Here is a 19281-nt window from a genome sequence, read left to right on the forward strand (position 1 = left end):
CTTATAATTGGAGAATTAATGATTGGCATCATCTCACATACATAGCAGAACCTTTTATTATGGCAAATTATTAAATATCATTGTAAATTATTAAATATATTATTTTATTCAGTAGTTACTACAACTCCATGAGGTAGACAGGGTACTATTACTAATCCAGTATATTTCAGGTGAAGAAACTTTCAGCAGTGAAGTGACTTGCCTAAAATCACCTGGCTATTAAGGGGCACCACTGGGTGTAAAAGAATCCACAATCCGAGCAGAGTCTGGGTTCCTATTATGTTCTGAATGTTTGTGTCCCCCAAAATTCATATGTTGAAGCCCTAACCCTTAATGTGACTGTATTTGGTAATGGGGCCTCTAAGGAAGTAAGTAAGTTGTTAAATGAGGTCAAAAGGGTGAGGCCTTGACCCAACAGGATCCTCTCTTCTTGCACTTAGATGAAAGACAGTGTGAGGACATACAAGAAGGCAGCCATCTGCCAAGTCCGGAAGAGGGCACTCACCCAAAACCAAACACTGTCAGTTCTTGATCCTGAGCTGTCCATCCTCCAGAACTGTGAGAAGATAAATTCCTGTTGTTTAAGCTACCTAGTCCATAGTATTTTTTTTATGGCAGCCTCAGCAGACTAATTGGGCTTTTCACTACATACTGGATTAATGTCTGCAAAAAATGATGCATATTTTTTCTAACTAGACTAATTTCATAAAAGCTCTAAAAACTGCTATAAAAAAACTTGAGCTCCAATATAGTTCATGGTAATTTCTGGACATTTGGTTAAAGTTTGCCTTTATTCTATATATTAAAAATAGGATTAATAAATATCAAGTGGGAATTCCACCCTCAGGAAGAAATGATGGGGACTTCCCTGGTGGCACAGTGGTTAAGAATCCACCTGCCAATACAGGGGACACGGGTTCAATCCCTGGTCCGGGAAGATTCCACATGCCACAGAGCAACTAAGCCCATGCGCCACAACTCCTGAGCCTGTGTGCCCTACAGCCCATGCTCTGCAACAAGAGAAGCCACTGCAATGAGAAGCCCACACACCACAACAAGTAGCCCCCACTCTCCACAACTAGAGAAAGCCCACGTGCAGCAATGAAAGCCCAATGTAGCTAAATTTTTTTTAAAAAAGAAGAAGAAATGAAGAAAACTAAATGATTTTAGCACCCTAGAAATACATGTAAGGAAATAATAACCATGTCTGTTATAGTAATTACTAGGCTATCTGCTGTTAGAACACAAGTAGATTTTTTTAATATTTGAAAGTAACCTGCGGTCATTCCTCTAATCAAAGGAAAGGACAAATTACCAATTCAAGATTCTCAAAAAATAAAAAATAAAATCTTAGCTTCATACTAACTCCACCAACAAGAGCAGAAAAACTAAAAGGGTAGAAAGATTTTAACTGCTGCCTTGCCAGAAGATACAAATTGCTTTGAATAACTGCACTGTAAGGCCTGAACGAATTTTTAAGTTTGGTAACGGCAAAGGTTTATGTGGCTTAGGATGTTCCATTTAGTTTTATTTCTAATCAATAACACCACAGAAAACTGGAGTTTTGGTTAATACACATAAGATCTAAATCTGGAATTACAATCGTCCTGGGACCCTTTGATGGTTTTAGCTTACTGGTCTCCTCCATACTTACATAAAATATTGGCCATCAGAGGAAGGCAACTATAAGCATATTATCACACTATCAATGAAAAGGGGAAGAATAAGTGTCAACTTAGAACCAGATACTGGGAGTGCAGGGGGACTGAAAATTTAAAAGCAGATCTGTTTGCCTGAACTAACCCTGAAAGAGTTTCTACCTTTCTCTTTGGAAGGAAATTAATCTACCCTCCATTATAATCTATTAAAACTATAGAAATCCCTAGAAATTGTCCCCTGAGCAGTCATTCCAAGCACAGTGGGTCACTTCCTCACCACACTAACACTGGCCAGGAAATTCCCTGGCGGTACAGTGGTTAGGACTCCGCACTTTCACTGCGAGGGCGCGGGTTCAAACTCTACAGTCGGGTAACTAAGATCCCGCACGGCAAAAAAAAAAAAAAAAAAGCAAACAACGAAACAAACCAAAAAAAGCACTGGCCAAAGGCTGGTTTAAGGCTAAGAATACTCTGGACAATACAGTACAAAAATCCTGTTATCATGCCATACACAGAGCAAGACCTGACACACAGATGTTTATAAAAAAGAATTCACATCTAACCACACTATGAATGGATTTATTATTTATACATTCTAACAAAGCCTGCACTTATCTAAGCTTCAGATTTAAGAATTCTAAGCAGTGATACCTAGTTAGTACAAACGTAAAAAATTGTTTATAACTTCCAAAATTCAAATGGAAAAAAAAATCAACTATTCATCCAACAAATATTTCCTATTGTCCACCTATTATAGATATAAGTATATATAACGCACAACTTGGTGCTGTCAAGATACAAAGAATGAAAAGGTTAATCTGAAAAAGGATTAAATGATTTAATAAACGTAAAGTACCTGACACATAGGTGCTTGTTATTAGTTCCCTAACCTCAAAGAGCTTACTTACTGTCTAGTAGAAAAGCTGAGATCAATAAGTATATAAATAACTATAAAAGAAAAAGTACCATAAAAAAGCATAAAAATGCTATACATAGGACTTCCCTACTGGTCCAGTGGCTAAGACGCTGTGCTTGCAATGAAGGGGGCCCAGGTTCGACCCCTGGTCAGGGAACTAGATCCCACATACCAGAACTAAAAGTTCACATGCTGCAACTAAAAGATCCCATGTGCTGCAACGAAGATTGAATATCCAGTGTGCCGCAACTAAGGCCCAGCACAGCCAAATAAATAAATAAATAAAAATATTTTTAAATGCTATACAGGTTCAGAGGGATGAGAGATTTCTAACTAGGGGAGTCACACAATCCCAAGATCCTGAGACTGCATGATATAGAGAATGTTGGTAATATTAGCACAGAGGAAACACGAAAGAGAAATAGGTTTAGATGGAGAAAAGGCAAACTTCAGCAGTGTAAAATGAATCTCAAAAGTAATACATAATGATAAAAGGATAGAAAAAAGATGCTTACCTGAGGCTTCCTTTGAGGCTGGATCAAAGGAAGATTTTTCTTTTTCAATGTAATATATGTGAGGTGTCTAGCCCAGTGCATTGCATCACTCACACACACACTTTCAACAAACAATAATTAAACTGGTATAAAAACATATATAGATATTTTAAGAATAGGAGAGATCTAAGTATGCTTAAGAAGCAAAAGAAAGAATCCAGCATGAGGGAGACAAAAGATGCTATAGTAACTACAAGAGAAAGTCAGGAGCCAGTTAAAAAAGATGCAGTCAATGACACAAGGAAATATTGCTAACTTTAAAGAAGAAAGCAGATAATTCCTTATCCTATTAGAAGTGAAGAAAGCTCAACACTGAGCTTTCTGAGATGAACAGAAGACATGGTAAGGAAACTCACTCTGCACGGCCCCAACATTTTCAACATGAGAACCAGGAAGCGAGATTATCTGTAGATGGCAGAGGGAGCACACATGGGAGTCAAAGGCTGATGAGAATGAAAACGACTTAGTTGTTTCCCTGACATCTTCATCTCAAAAAAAGCAACATGATGAGGAAAATAATTATGCATAATCATTATTTTTAGAAAGTGATAAGTTCCTCCCACTAATGACAACTTTAAAGAAAAATACATACTTGCTTTTTTAAAAAGCTTTTAATTTTCTTCCACTAAAGCATATTAAATAAACCACAGGCAAATCTTTTTTTAAAGCTAAAAGGTTTTATTGATATAACAGGAGACCAGCACATAATAAAGATGTTAATCAAATGTCAATTGACCAAAAAAATCTATTTTATTATAATAATTTGTTTTAGCTGTTTGGCTCTTTTGATTTCTTTTTTCAAGCTATGCTACTAAGATGTTCTTTTGTTAACTTATAAAATTCGCATTTTAAAATGTTTTAAAAGTATTCTTGTTCAAGTAATGGACATCTTTTGTTCTGCTCTGCCTGCTAAGAAAATGAATAATGCAACTATTTCCAACAAAAGCTTTATCCCACCTGGTGCTATTAACTGGTGAATACTTGATGTCCGGGTGACAGCTGTGCTTCGTGATTCCAGACTTGGACTTTCTCCTTTCTTATTACTTTCTGGAGAAGGATCTCGTTGGCTGATCTTAGAACTGGTCACTGTTGTTTTGTTATGACAAATAGTCAATGACTGAGTTTGACTAGTACTTTTTGGTGGACCATTTTGTGAGCTAGATAATACACCCAACTTCTGGCTGCGTAATGTTAAATTCTGAACCTAAGAACCACATAACAAAAAATAAGGATGAAACAGATGGTATTAATCGATACGGTAATAACTACCATTATAACAACGACAACAAATTTATATTATGCTTTTTATACATAAAGCTCCAAGCACTTGAAACAACTAATTAACCCTGAAGGAAAGGGGAGTTATTATATTAAGGAATCATATTTTAAACATCAAGTGGCAATTTTTTAAAAAGGACATTAAGGAAAAGAATCATTAAGAACTAAATGAAAATAGAATATACATATTGCAAATGAACCATGAATATGAGGAAATTACTCTGCAACATATAGCATCTCCAAGTTACCAGGTCAGAGACAGTCAAAGGGAAGGAGAAAGAGGAAAAGCATTCCAGGCAAAGGGGAAAACTTGAGCAAAGCTGCAGAGGTGGGAGAGCCCAGGGTGTGGAGGGAAGAATGAGCAATTTCTTCAACTTTACTCTGAGTTCTCCATGCCAGGACTGTGAAACATTAAGGCTACAAGTCCCTCATAAACCTGTGCAAAATTACCACACACAATTAGGAGAGTGTGGATACAATATTGCTATCTTAATAAAGATCAGAAAAAGATAACAAAAAAAAAGTTACTAGGTCTATAGAGATTATAAAGGAACACTAATCTTCTAAGTAAGAAAACAAATTCATGAAATCACCTACCCCATCGTGATAATTAGGAAAAGCAGTTCCTATAAACTAACTTTAAAGAGGGAGTTTTTGTTGTGGTGGTTATGAAGCACTCATTTGCCTTTGAGAACTAGATCTCATGAACTGAAGAGACTGTACATAGCCTTGAAATGGTTTACATGATGACTCCTTGTCTACACCAGGGCTATTTTAAGCACACTGCCAGTCCAGATGGTGGCAAGGATTATCCCAATTACTGTCACCTGAGGTCTATAACATTTTCAAACAGCAAGGAAGAAAATGTCTCTCCAGTAGTTGCCTAACCTTTGGCCTCTCTGAAATGAACGCACTAAATACATTTATGCTAGCCCTGGGAGGGAAACTGAAGTAGAAGATTCTAAAGTGACAAAACATATTGCTGCTTTACGGATGTTCATCAGTTTAATGTGTGTTCTGTCTCTACAACTGTATCATTAACCAATGCTCTACACCTTCTCTTTCCAAATGCCAATGCAGATGCTAAATGAATGTTTACTTCAGGGCAGCTGAAGTTTTAATCAGTTCTATTCTAAGCTACTGAAAGAATTTTCTAAGTGAAACCATACGGAGCATCTTCTCTGATTTTTGTCAAATATTTCACAGCAATGTAAATGGACTAACTACTGCTGTATTACTGATATTTAATGCAAAAATAAAATATGCTAAAATCCAGATTTCTCAGCTTGCCACACGAAGCCCTCCATAGTCTAGGCCCAAACCACTGTGAGCCCCTTTTCCCACTATTCCAGTTCACAATCCTCATATTCTAGCCGAACTGTTCTGCTCATCCTTCTCCAAACATACCTTGAACTCCCTTCATTTAGAGCCCTGTTCAAATTCCTCTCGCCTCAACGCTGCCTCCTGAGGCCCAACACATTGCTCAAGACCAGTGAAATTCCTACCCATTCCACCAAAGAAACCTCTCAAAAGTCTCTGGTTAGAAATAATTTCTCCTCCCCGCTACGCTTTTCCCATAGAATTTGGATCATACTGGCCTATACCACTGACAAACATCTAGCTTGTTTTAGAATTACTAATGTCGGTATGAAATACTGAGACTCGGACTGGCAGGCTCTCATCTCTGACATTCATTTTTGTAGGCTCCTCCCCCCTCCCCCCGCAATTCCGGGTGCAGACATATCAGAAACTACACTCGTCTGAGGTATTCTCCTGCATCTGATTCTGAAATACACATTACATGGATGTTGTTCTTGCTGTTGTTAAGTATCTTGTTCTATTCATGGTTTTCTTAAGCTAACATTAAAACCTGCTCATGTTTAATCAAAAAATCTCAACAAATATCCAGCACAGGAATATTAAAAGCTCTCAGGAAGCAAGGGAAAAACAGCATAAAATTTAACATCTGCCATAAATAATGTATAAAGTGGACTACATAATGATGATAATCAAAGGCTGAATTATAATCTGAAAAAAACTTTCCTTCAAATGAAAAGTATATTCAAAGTAAATGCAGATTTGACACAATGAACTCAAACCTGCAGCAGTCCATTTCTATAGAGAATAGACTTGTTTTTTATTCTAATTTTACTTTTGTTTTCTGGAATTCTGAAAGAAAATGTATGTGTGTGCATATTATATACTATATATTATTTATATGAAGAGATACATTTTAGAATATGGCTTTACTATCTATGGTCATCTTGGCTTAAATATTTACAATAAATTTCAAACATGTAAACTGTACTCCTTAAGTATATGCAGAGCTACCTGAGCTGTTAATAGAAAGGCTGCACATTCAGATTTCCCTGAAGAACTTCACTTTTAAAAAGAACCCACCCTTTCTAAGATAAAGAATATTATGGCACCTAGTGCCCAACTTTTATTTCATCTGAACTTTTACTATGATCATTTTGTGGAAACTTTCTGACTTTTAAAAAAGTCTACGCTTCACACAAAGCATTTTTGCTAATTTCGCACCTTACATTTTTATAGTGGATTACCCAAATACTCACTTCAATTTTTTAATTTGAATCTAACAGATAATGTGTGAATTATCATAGCATTTCATCTTTGCAGATAAGGAAACTAAGAGTTAATGTCACACTGCTGGCAGTAGAATTGTTTCTAGCTTTTAAATCTAAAGGGCTGTTTTCTCCTCAATTCTTACAGAATTTCCCAGATAGCCTTGGTAAGATTTCTTACTTTTCTACAATGTACTTTTTAGTCTTATGATATCTTTCTGAAAGCTAGATTTTTTTTTTCATGGTAGGGAGAAGAGATGCAGCATTGAAAATAGTAAACAAGAGTAAGATATTCCAAATTTCTCATTTTTTATAGCATGCTATAAATTTTAACACAGGAAAAATTAACTGTTATACTGACTTTTGTCAGTTACAGAGCAAAATAAAACTTCAAATTTGGTATTTCTCAATTATAAGCAAATTGTTTTAAAAACTGGAAATATATGTTTAAAAATTAACAAAATGGAACACAAATTTTTCAAAACTAACAGCCCTGAACTTGAGGAAAGTTACCACTGTAATATTCAAGGTATTAGCATCACCTACCACTGTCAGCCTCATTCACTGCCACTTTTAAAAGCACAGTAAAGAAAATCATTTGTAGAAAAATTTCTAAAGGTCAATCCATCTCTCTAGTTCTTCGAAGTCTATCCGTGAATTAAGTCAGATTATTAGAGAGCCACAGACCTATACACATCAAATAGGACCCTAAATAGCTAACTGTATAAATTACTTTGACTATGTGCACATTACAGATGCTATTAAAGATAATGTAAGATGTTTTCTCCATGAGAACCCACAAAACAGACTGTGCTCTAGAGAGTTTGTTAGTTGTATTTTCCTAACAACTGGTTTATTTTACCTTGGAAACTGCAAATCCTTTAAATGGTTGTGTTTTCTCTCTTCACGATTAGCTACGTGAAAGCTAAGAACCAAATTCATGACTCATCTTTAGACAGTGCATAACAAAAACAGTAATTAGCAGCATGTGATATCTTATGTGCCAGGCACTATGCTGAGTGCTTTATGATTACTGTCTCATTTATTCCTTATAACAACTCTGAGCTATTACTTCTAGTTTACAGTGAAGAAATTGAGGCTTAGCCTAAGTCATAATAGCAGCTAACATTTAATGAGTGCTAACTAGGTAACCGACACTGTTCTGTTTTTCATTTATTAACCTATTTAATCCTCATTACAACCCTACGAAACATTATTATTTATTTTATATTGTTGAAACTGAGATGAGAGTTTAAGGATATACAATGAGAAGGTGGTAGAAAACGTATTTGAATCCAGAGAATCTGGCTCCAGAGTCCAAACTTATAAACACCATCCTATACTAGGACCTGTCCAAAATCAGTCAACTGGCAAGTGACAAAGCAATTGTTGCTGAAGTTAGAATATAAACCCAGGTCTTCTTATTCTCCCCTTTGCAGAAAAAAAGTACTAATGAGTACCTATAATATTCTAGACACTAAACATATCTTACTCACTCTTCAACTTACCCTACAACTATGTATGACTATTTGAGATGTTTGGTAACTTGTCTAAAGTCATGCAACTAATAAATGATTGCAGTGGGAGTTGAACTTAAGCCCATGCAGGACTTCATGCATGTAATTTCAATAGCAATCTCACTCCTAGCTCCACGCCACTTTACCATTCTGGAAGCTGATGATGTTCTAGTTCTATTGTTTTATAAACCAAAACCAAGTCAAACCAAAACAAACAGGAAGGTAATTACTTCAACAAATTCATTTCACAAAGAGACATTTAAAGTTTAGAGCTGAAAAAACCTTAAAGCTGACAAAGGTCTCATTTTATAAATATGGAAACTGAAGTCCAAATAAGTTACGGAACTACAGAGGGTTACAGAGCACATTAGGAGAAACCAGAGTTTAACTGATCACTATCTTTATATGCTGATATATGAAAACTGGCCTTTATTATTAAATAAAGACATTCTATCAAAAATACCAAAGAATAGTATTGCCATCTCATTTCTTATTTTACCAGATGATTGAGATTATTAAATTAAAAATATGAAGCCAAGGATGACCTTGAGATACACCAGTTTCTGCCATATGCAATCCAAAACATTAACTATGGAAAAATACCAAAATGGTATCATACAATGTAGAAGTCTACACAACTGTTCTAATTTAAAATTTACTCAATTTCATTCATTTTTATTAACTTTACTGAGGTGTAACTTACATACAATAAAATGAATGAACCAGTTCAACAAGTTTTGACATATGTATACACCACGATACCACCCACCTCAATCAAGATACAGAACACTTCCATCACTCATGCCCCTTCCCAGTCAATCTCCCCCACCTTCTGCTCCAGGTACCACAAATCCATTTTTTCCCACTATACATTAGTTCTGCCTGTTCTGGAATTTCATATAAATGGAGTCACAGAGTATGCACTCTCTGATGTCTGGCTCTTTTACTAATTACAATGTTTCCGAGATTAATCAGTAGTTTGTTCCTTTTTATTTCTGAGTAATATTCCACAATACGTTTATCCATTCACCAGTTAAAGGACACTGGTTACTTCCAGTTTGGGGCTATCCTGAATAGAGCTGCTATGAACATTCATTTAAACATCTTTATGTGGATATATGTTTTCAAATCTCTCAGCATGAACATCTAGAAGTGGAATTGCTGGGTCACATGTTAAGCACACGTTTAACTTTATAAGAAAAAGGATTTTCACAGTGGTTGTACTATTTCACACTTTCACCAACAACATACAATAGTATGGTTGCTCCACATTCTCACCAACATGTGATATTTCCAGTCTCCTTCATTTCAGCCATTCTAGTGAGTCTGTAATGATATTCACTGTGGCTGTGATTTACATTTCTAGAAAAAATTAATGATGTAGAGCATTTTTTCATGTGCTTACTGACCTTCTGCATATCTTCTTTTGTGAAGTGTTCAAATATTTTGCCTATTTTTAAATGAACTGTTCATGATCTTATTACTGAGTTGTAAATCTACTTAGTATATTCTGAATACAAGTCCTTTGCCAGATATATGTATTGTGAACATTTTCCCTCAGTCTGTGGCTTGCCTCTTCATTTTTGTAGCAGTCTTTTGAAGAACAGTTTTTAAATTTTGATAAAATCCAATTTATCATTATTTTCTTTTACAGTTAATGCTTTTTGCATCCTATCTGAGAAAGCTTTGCCTATCTTAGAGCTGTAAAGATATCCCCTATGTTTTCTTCTAGAGGTTTTATAGTTTTGTCTTTTGTCTTTAGGCCTACATTCTACTTCTAGTTCATTTTTGTGAATGCTGTAAGGAGCAAGTTAAGGTTCATTTTTTCCACAGTACCAAACAAAGTATAAACAAAAAACTGAGTAATATTCTACTCGATTTCTTAAATTTAAAATTTACCCAACTCATTTTTAAACTTAAAAGCCCTCTTGATTTGGTTATTACCTAACTGTTCACAAAGGAATCTAAAGAAAAGAATACACTGCACGTAATAAAAGAAACAAATCTGCTTTACAATAAAACTAAACATACATTGTCATAGCAAAAACACATTAACTTTCATTAACGTCAAATAACCTAAATATCTGTGTTTAATGGCATTATAATTGCTACAGAACTAAAAAATTTTCTTGAAGTTCTCACTGTATTAAATGTTAATCTGAAATGTGTGACGAAGCACTGAAACCATCAGTAACTTAAACACAAACGTATGTTTGTCTTTAACCTAAAGACTCAGACCTTAAGTACCACATTATGAAGCTAGACAAGCTCACCTGAGTAGCTGCAGACTGACAGGAAGATGACGATGACGACGAGACAACAGGAATGTCAGACTGTACAGCAGCCACAGTGGTAGCGGGTGTGAAAATCAGCTGTACAGACAGAAAAACCAAAAAAATACCCTAAGACAAAAGAACATGTCCCACACACAAGGTATAGCAGGCAAGAGAGACTGAAATTTGTGACAGAAAGACAGTGCAGTTTAGGAGTGTCTCCTAAGCAAAAGGTTTTACATGACAAGGAGAAGTTTTTGATAATAGAGAACTCAAAAGGAAAAAAAAAAAACAGAAACATTTTTGAAACAGCTCAAGACTCTGATGAGTAGAAAATAAATCAGTGCTCAAAAAAGAAAATGCATTTCAGCAATATGAAATCCTCATACCAAATTTTTCCTCAAATAAGCTATTAAACTTTTCCCAGCTCAAAACTATTGTGGCAGGATTCCTAAAATGGAAGTCGTAACAGGCAACCACAGATAGTCACTACTCTTGAATGCAAATTAAATTTCACAGAGAAACATGAAAAGAAACACCAAAAAGTCTTTTCAGTCCTCTTTAACCCAAAGGATAACTATGCCACATGCTACGCTATAATATTTCACTCAGCTACACAGGATCTGTGTAGTACAAACCTAGGTTGCTCTTGATTTTAAAAACTATTTGTAAAGAAATATTCATTCTAAGTGTAAATGCCACAACATGTCAAAATTCAACAACAAAACAGCCTGCAAAAAAGCTTCACATCACAAAAAAAGAAAAAAGAAAGAAGACATACTCAATTTATTTAGTTATCACCATCTCTTTTCAAATGTTTTTTCAATACTTAAACAGAATGCCATTAATTTAGAAAGGCAATACAATCCACTCAGAGATTATCCAATCCAACTTAGTAAATTATGACAGTTGTTTCAAAGAACCTGTGAACACTCTATCTCAAAACTGCATCAAAAGTTATACAGTTCCACAAAAACCATTTCTGTTTAAATTAAAATTACCAATTAAGGGATCTTTTAAACTTCAGTTCTTTATATACTAAATTTAAAAGAATTAAACAACAAAGAATAACTTTCACAAGAAGGTAACTTCCAGTACAAATAGCTAAAAGCACTAAGCCTAAAAAAATGTTCTATCTAGCGTGAACCATATGAAACTGCCAGTTTTAGAGGTCAAAAGCTATCCAATAGCAACCATTTCAAATGGTTCTCCCTAGTTTTGAAGCATATTACTGATTAAATAAGATCTCATAGGGAAAAAAACCCAGAAATATGGTAATGTCTACTGAATACTCTATAAATAAAAAGACGGTCATATCATTGTTTCCTGTTAGAAATATGATGGAAATTTTCTTGGTAATTTTAGTGGAGAATTGAGGATCCAGATATATATTCAGTTCACCGGATAAAAAAGAATATAAATAAAAATGTGTCAGGGACAAAGCTCTTCTCTAGCTACCTGTAAAGACACCAAATAAAGTAAATGTCAACCAATTTTTACATTCCTTAAAGAAGCTCAACAAGTAAATTAGGAAACCAGTAGGTACTCAAATACAGAATAGCCAAATTAACATTCCTGTATTAACAAAAGATCAAAGTAAGCATAAGAACACAAATCACCTTGCAGATTTTAAGATGGGAATAAACAAAACTAAGACTCATCTTGGTAAATTATCAGGAACTCCAACCCAGATTTCAGAAGATCCCACAATATACATTCTAATTTACAGTTAACAACCAAGTTTTTAATGTTTCTAGCAATTTCATCAAGTCTAAAGATGTCAAAGATACACGGTGATTTTATGTAGCACTATAAGCACCAACTACAACTGTAAGATGCCGTCAATTATAAAATGCAGTTTATAATGCAGTTTCAGAAATGTTAAAATATGAAAAAGGGTTTGAAATCAAAGAAAGTTGATATTAAAAAATAATCACTCCTATGTTACAGAATCTGTTAGCTTCCTAATGTTGCTAGTTACTATTTGATACACCAAGAAGGCCTACCAATTAAAGGTAGAATCTTTCATGACATAAATGTATAAAAGCTAAGCACATACACAAAAAAATTTGTTAAACATTTCTTAAATATTAAAAATGCCTCCTGCATCAAATCAAGAAACATTTTGATCTCTCTCAAGTCTTTAAACACTGAAAAAATCTGGTAGCTCATATCTTACCATTTGAGCTCGGAGATACATTTGAGCTTGGCTTGCCGTTAGGGTAGGGGAGGTACTCCCTAGTAACATAGTCTGTTGGGTAATACTGCCACTGGTAGAACTGGAAGCCTGGGAACGGCTTATTAACTGTGCAGGTGTAGGAGAAGTAGAGAGGTTGATCTAAGGAAGAAAACATATCAGGTCATAGGCTTCCATTTCTTACTTCCATGTCACTGAACTTCACCAAGCTGCAGTTAGGCAATCAATGGTATATACTGTGGCTAAGGAACCTAAGAAAGGGCTTCATCTTTGACAGACCCGTCACTTCTTTAAGCGATTATTTGCACATATGCAAACAATAGCATGTACTAGTTTGTAATCAGGACAATTTTTAAGGATATTCTTCCAACATCTTAAAATATCATTTCCACTACCTCTCAAAAAATTAGGGCTATTATTCCATTATTTTAATATTCCATGTAGTAACTTAAAACATTTGAATCAACAGTTTACACTATTTTGTCATTTTCTGTCACATTTTGAGGGATTTCTGAAACGAACAAAAGTTAAAACACAGATAATCCATTCACATGTATAAAAACATACACGTAACATGTAACTAGTGTTAACATTCTCCTTCCAAAGCTCTCCGAAGAGAAGAAAATAGAATTGTTACTTGTCAAACCGATGGAAAACTCCTGAATATTGCTTACAAGATTAAGTTATAAACACTAAAACTGCTGTTAAAGAATAAACTAGTGCATGGTCCATCTCTAGGATATATAAGAGACTGGGAACTGGTTGTATCTGTGAAGGCAAACTGGATAGGATAGATAGGGAACAAGGCAAAAGGACACATGTAGACTACCACATGCATGTATTATGCATTTTAAAGATAAATAATATTTTTAACAAGAGTAATATAATCCGACCTCAAATCCTTTTCATGGACAATGCAGAGAATAAAATTAAGAAATAGTTTATTAGACTTTTGATTCAAGGAACAACAAAGACTGAACTAATACATTCATATGCCCAAATACACTCACTGAAATGCAAGATCAACATGAAAAATTATAAAAATATACAATTGAACCCAAAAAAAGGGGAAGGAGAGGGAAATTCCCAGGTTCTAGAAAGGAAGAAACTCAGAGATGTAAACTCCAACTGACATGAAGGTAATCTAGGGAGATACTGGCCTACAGAGATAAAAGACCTGATTCTGAGCCTATTTCAGGGGGGACATAGAAGTAAAAACCCATTTTAAGCCAAGATCTTCAAAAGGGCTCCTCAATAGGTGTAAAGGAGCTGGAAAAGCTCCACGCATGCATCCTGAGAAGCAGCGAGAAAGCTTGCTATCTGCGCTGCCCCTGGTGGAAGGAGAGAGGCTCTTATGAGAATCAAAACTCCGGGCTTGCGCCATACAATGGCGGGGGGGGGGGGGGGACGCGGGGTACAGAATCCATATTCACATTACCTGCACAGTTCCATAATCTATCCTAAAACATTAGCATTTGTGCTAGTCCAGGACATTTGTTAAACTGAACAAGTGACTGGAGGAAACTGAGTGAAGGCTATACAGGAGGACCTCTCTGTACTGTTTTTGTAACTTCCCGAGTCTGTAATTATTTAAAAATAAAAAGTTAAAAAAAACTGCATAGTGGATACACGAGTTGGTTAACTAATTCTCTAAATTTATCTGTATCAAGTATTTCTTAATGTTAATAAAATGCTTAAATCTGTAATTCAGTACATATATACAATAAAATAAAAAAAAATATTCTGCAATCTGGCTTTTATTCCTAGCACACCACTAAAATCCCATTAACAAAAATCACCAATACCCTCTGACAAATTCAGTGGATTCTTTTTAGACCGTTCCCTCTCAATTTTCTTTACTGGCTCTTCTTTCCAGCCCACCCCCAAACTGTTGATCCTTTGTCCTCAACACTTTTCCTCTTCAATTCCTAGATTACTGCATCTGTGCCCATAGGTTCAAACAATTCAATCCTGAGGACTCTCAACCCTTGACGACAAACCCTTACTCTCCAGGTCCAAATATTTACAGAACACATCTTTCTGAATGTCTCTAACCAACTCAAACTCAACATGTTCAAACATCAAACTCATTATCATTCCTTCTTAACCTAGCTTTCCTCAAACAGCCACTGGCATCTTCTAAAAATCCCCCAAGAGACTATCTGGAAGTCATCCTAATTCCTCCCTCTCCTATAACTCACACACAAAATCAGTCACGTGTCTTACTGTTTCTACACCTTTATCTTCCTCAATCTGATTCTGATTTTGAATCGCTTAGTTTGAGACTCTGAGCCCATAGCACTTCCTGCTACATTACTTTAACAGCTGCAAATTGATCTCTCTGCTTGGAATACTGTCTCCTCTGACTTGCCAGATAATCTTTCCCTGATTTTAATTAATAAATATTAATTAACCACGTAAAAATCTTCTAGATAACATTCAAACTCCCCCTGACCACCTCTCTAGTATCATCTCCTTCCACTCCTCCATACAAACCCTTCACATTAGCCATATGAAGCTATCTGCAATGTCATAATGTATCAGGCCTCTGTGGCCCTGGTGTTACCAGCTCTGGGCTGAACTGAGCATCACCTACCCGCCATACCCCACCTCTCTCCCCTCCCCGCCTTGTAGTGAACAACTCCCTCTCAAAAATCACCTGCTAAGCGTTTTCAGACATCCCTACACCCCAGTAGAACTGACTATTCTCCCTCCCTTTTTTGCCTGTTATCTTCCAAAACTTCCATGTACTTCCAGCATGTACTTCTATCTCACTCGTCTAAATGATAATTTCTTTAAGGGTGGGAACCATGTATTATTTTCTTCATATATCCAATATCTATGAGTGCCTTCATTCAACACATTTATTAACTTAATGAATGCCATGTTATTTTAAGGCATACTTCATACTTCAAATGTAATATATAAGCCCATTACAAAGAGTGAGTGAGAGTGCGTGTGTGTATGTGTGTGTAAGAGAAGAAAAAACAATTCTGCTATAGTGTGGTCATACTAGTTCAACTCTACTTCTGATGTGCTATATAATAAATTATTAGTAAGTCCCCTCCCCCCAAAATGTATTCTTTTTCTACACCACTCCACAAACATGTTTTGGATAAAACCTTGCTCCAAAGATTAAATCACTTAGCAGGGTAAAATTGGACCAGGTTTTCTGACTCATATTTTGGCATGCGGGGTACTTTCCTATATTCTGATAGCTTGTTAATTTGGATCGCTCTACAGTAATAATGCCTTGGTACTTTTTCCAGTCAGTGATTCTTTACAAAAAAAAAAAGGGGGGAAGAAAGAAAGGTACTCTAGTAAAGGACAGACCACACACTCTGAACAAAACATAAAAGTCTTTTTAAAAACTGGGACTTCCCTGGTGGCGCAGTGGTTAAGCATCCGCCTGCCAATGAACACGGGTTCAATCCCTGGTCTGGCAATATCTCACAAGCCACGGAGCAACTAAGCCTGTGGGCCACAACTATTGAGCCTGCGCTCTAGAGCCCACAAGCCACAACTACTGCGCCCACGTGCCACAACTACTGAAGCCCGCACACCCAGAGCCTGTGCTCCGCAACAAGAGAAGCCACCACACTGAGAAGCCCACGCACCACAATGAAGAGCAGCCCCTGCTCGCCACAACTAGAGAAAGCCTGCACCCAGCAACAAAGACCGAACGCAGCCAATTAATTAATTAATGGGGGAGAAAAGTCTTTTTAAAAACTGACTGGCTGACAGCTAAAGTGCCTGAGAGTGCTCTGTAAGGAAGCAGAACAAAAAGTACAAACAGAATTTTTTTTTTCTTAAAAAAGAAAAAAAGGAAGTAAGAAAACTAAATAGTAACCTCCTAGCCACCTGCATTTCACTTTGTCTAAGTTGTGAGATCAAAGAACAAATACCATGTTTATTTTTAAGTTCCAAATGGCAAGTATCATTTCAGACAGTGTCTACTAATGAATGTCCAACCCATGAGAGCGAGGAGATCAGCAGCCAATTCTGCAAGAATTCCCTTCCTTTCTGCAACTGATATGACTCTCCTTTATTTTCTGCTTTGCTCTGCTGACCTGAACCAGATGCCTTTAACTGTTTCCATAATCTTCTGTGTCAATTCCATCTCAACGTTGGTAATTCCCTTTCATTTTAAAGCCTTGGCCAATCCTGTCACCTCACACCTCAAGCCCCACACTCCATAAAGGAACTTACTCCTTTAACCCTATTACTGAAAGCTCTCTCCCTACTGACACTAAGAGTCACCAAAGAAAATCAAATCTGCCAAGAAAAGCCACTGAACTCTCAACCACTTTTTGGTGCTCCCAATAGGAGGTAACACACGGTCTCTGGCCCAGAGTATTCCCTAAAAAACCAAAGCCCATTTGAGACCCACTGCTGCCATTTGACTGATCAGAATCAATCAGGTATATCTACAGAGAGACATGGTACACAGACATTAAAAGGCTGATGTATATCTGTATTCAATGGCATGAAAATATCTTTATGACCCATTGTTGAGTGAAACAACTGTAGAATAACGTGGACTGCAATCCACTTACATAATTACATACAAATATCTGTGTGTGATGTGTGTATATACATACACACACACACCACACAGGTGAAAACATGTTGAGAGAAAAATGTCTGCACTGTATATACACACAATAATGCATACTCATAAAACTGCATCTGATTAGATCTGATATAGATATATACACATACACACACACAGCTGGAAGAACAGTCACCAAAATGCTAGAGGTGAATAATGCCTACTAGGGGTAAAATTTGGGTATGATTTATATTTTCTTTTTCAAAGTTTTTATCTTTTCCATGTAAGGTATTAACTTTAAATCAGAGAAGAAATGCTATTTTCCTTTTTTATGTTTACTTTAGCATATTGTTTTGTTTTTATCACATCGAAGCAGCATATAAATTTTTTTGCCTCATTATTCAGTGGGAATTTGTATGTAATTCAAATATCTAAAAGTGTAATAAAATATTACATAGAAATTTCAAGTACTAATATCTACCTATGAAGGATTTCCTTTTTAAGAGACCATGTGTTTTTAATAATGAATGAAATAAAATGTCTATCCTATTTATTGCAGAAAATCATTATTTCTACTTTCTGCAATTCAAGCTATAAAAACAACAGCAAACCAGTAAACGAAAAACAACTTCATGACCTCCCAATTGCTTTCAGATTTTGACACCCTAAAAAGAAAAGTTGCAATGCTGAAACAAAATATTGGAAAAAACTGTCATACTGTGTGCAACACTACACAGTAGCTCAAGTGAGACAGAAAGCTCTGAAGACACACTGTTAAGTGTAAAAACAAAATGCAGAATATCTACCTGTGTTTACACAGTGTTAAAAAAAATTGTGTATTAAACACATACGCACACATTTCTTTATACTATATATGTCCTTAATGCATAGGTAAAGATCTGAAGGGATATCCAGCAAACCGAGGAGACAGAAGGACTGAAGGGGAAAGGAGGCTGAAGGGGACTTAACACTTTTTTACTTTATCTGTACTATTGGAATATTTTACAAGAATGCAGTAAAACTGCTCATGACCATACAAATATGTAGGCTACAGTTTTATTTTAGACTGCTTTTAAGTCTTGGAATAGGTTTCTAACAATCACTTAAAATTATATATTTTTTAAAATCCTTGAAAACAATGCATTTTAAAACTTAAAATACCTCCTAGAATCGATAATAGAGGATAAGTACCTTGGTTTTAAGCAAGTAATTTTCCCTCAGATAAAATCATAATGAATTCATTTGATATGTGGTTGATCTGATTTAGACACTTTTAGAGAAAACTGATCATTTATAAAGTTCTTGATCGAAAAACAATCTCATTGACCCAAGAAGTACACTCTTAGGAAATTTTTTTTACAGAGAAGTACTAGATATAAAGATATATAACATTCAATGCAGGTTTACTTAAAATAGCAAAAAAAAAAAAAGGAAAAACTGCCAGCAAGAAGAAAATGTTTTTTTTTTTAAGGTAGAATATTACATAGCCATTAAAAATCATGTTTATAAAGCAATAAATACTAAAGATAATGGTCTGAGCACACCCATTTGCTTTTTCCTCCTACTAAAACCCACTGAAATAGCGGTTAATAACAAAAAAGATTGGGAGAAACAAACATACAAATTTAGACTATGGGACATTCCATAAGATAACTGATCTGAGCTCTTAAAAAAAGGGGGGGGGGGAACCTTTTTATATTATAGGAAAATAGGACATCCACATGCAATGTATGAGCCTTAACTAAATCCTG

General features: G+C 35.6%; 1 protein-coding gene across 5 annotated transcripts in view; it reads right to left on the reverse strand.

The window, feature by feature from the left end:
- PHC3 (polyhomeotic homolog 3) overlaps positions 1–19281 on the reverse strand; it is a 75270-nt gene that overhangs the window by 37712 nt on the left and 18277 nt on the right. For 4 of the 5 annotated variants that reach the window (XM_057737729.1, XM_057737730.1, XM_057737728.1 and 1 more), the window contains exons 5-7: positions 12961–13119; positions 10782–10880; positions 4086–4332 (exon numbers count right to left, since the gene is read on the reverse strand). In XM_057737729.1, coding sequence (XP_057593712.1) covers positions 4086–4332; positions 10782–10880; positions 12961–13119 — 505 coding nt within the window. The remainder of the gene's footprint in view (positions 1–4085; positions 4333–10781; positions 10881–12960; positions 13120–19281) is intronic. The other variant, XM_057737731.1, reaches the window with a different exon arrangement.

This window comes from Hippopotamus amphibius, chromosome 6 (assembly GCF_030028045.1).
Source record: "Hippopotamus amphibius kiboko isolate mHipAmp2 chromosome 6, mHipAmp2.hap2, whole genome shotgun sequence".
NCBI classification, from domain to species: domain Eukaryota; kingdom Metazoa; phylum Chordata; class Mammalia; order Artiodactyla; family Hippopotamidae; genus Hippopotamus; species Hippopotamus amphibius.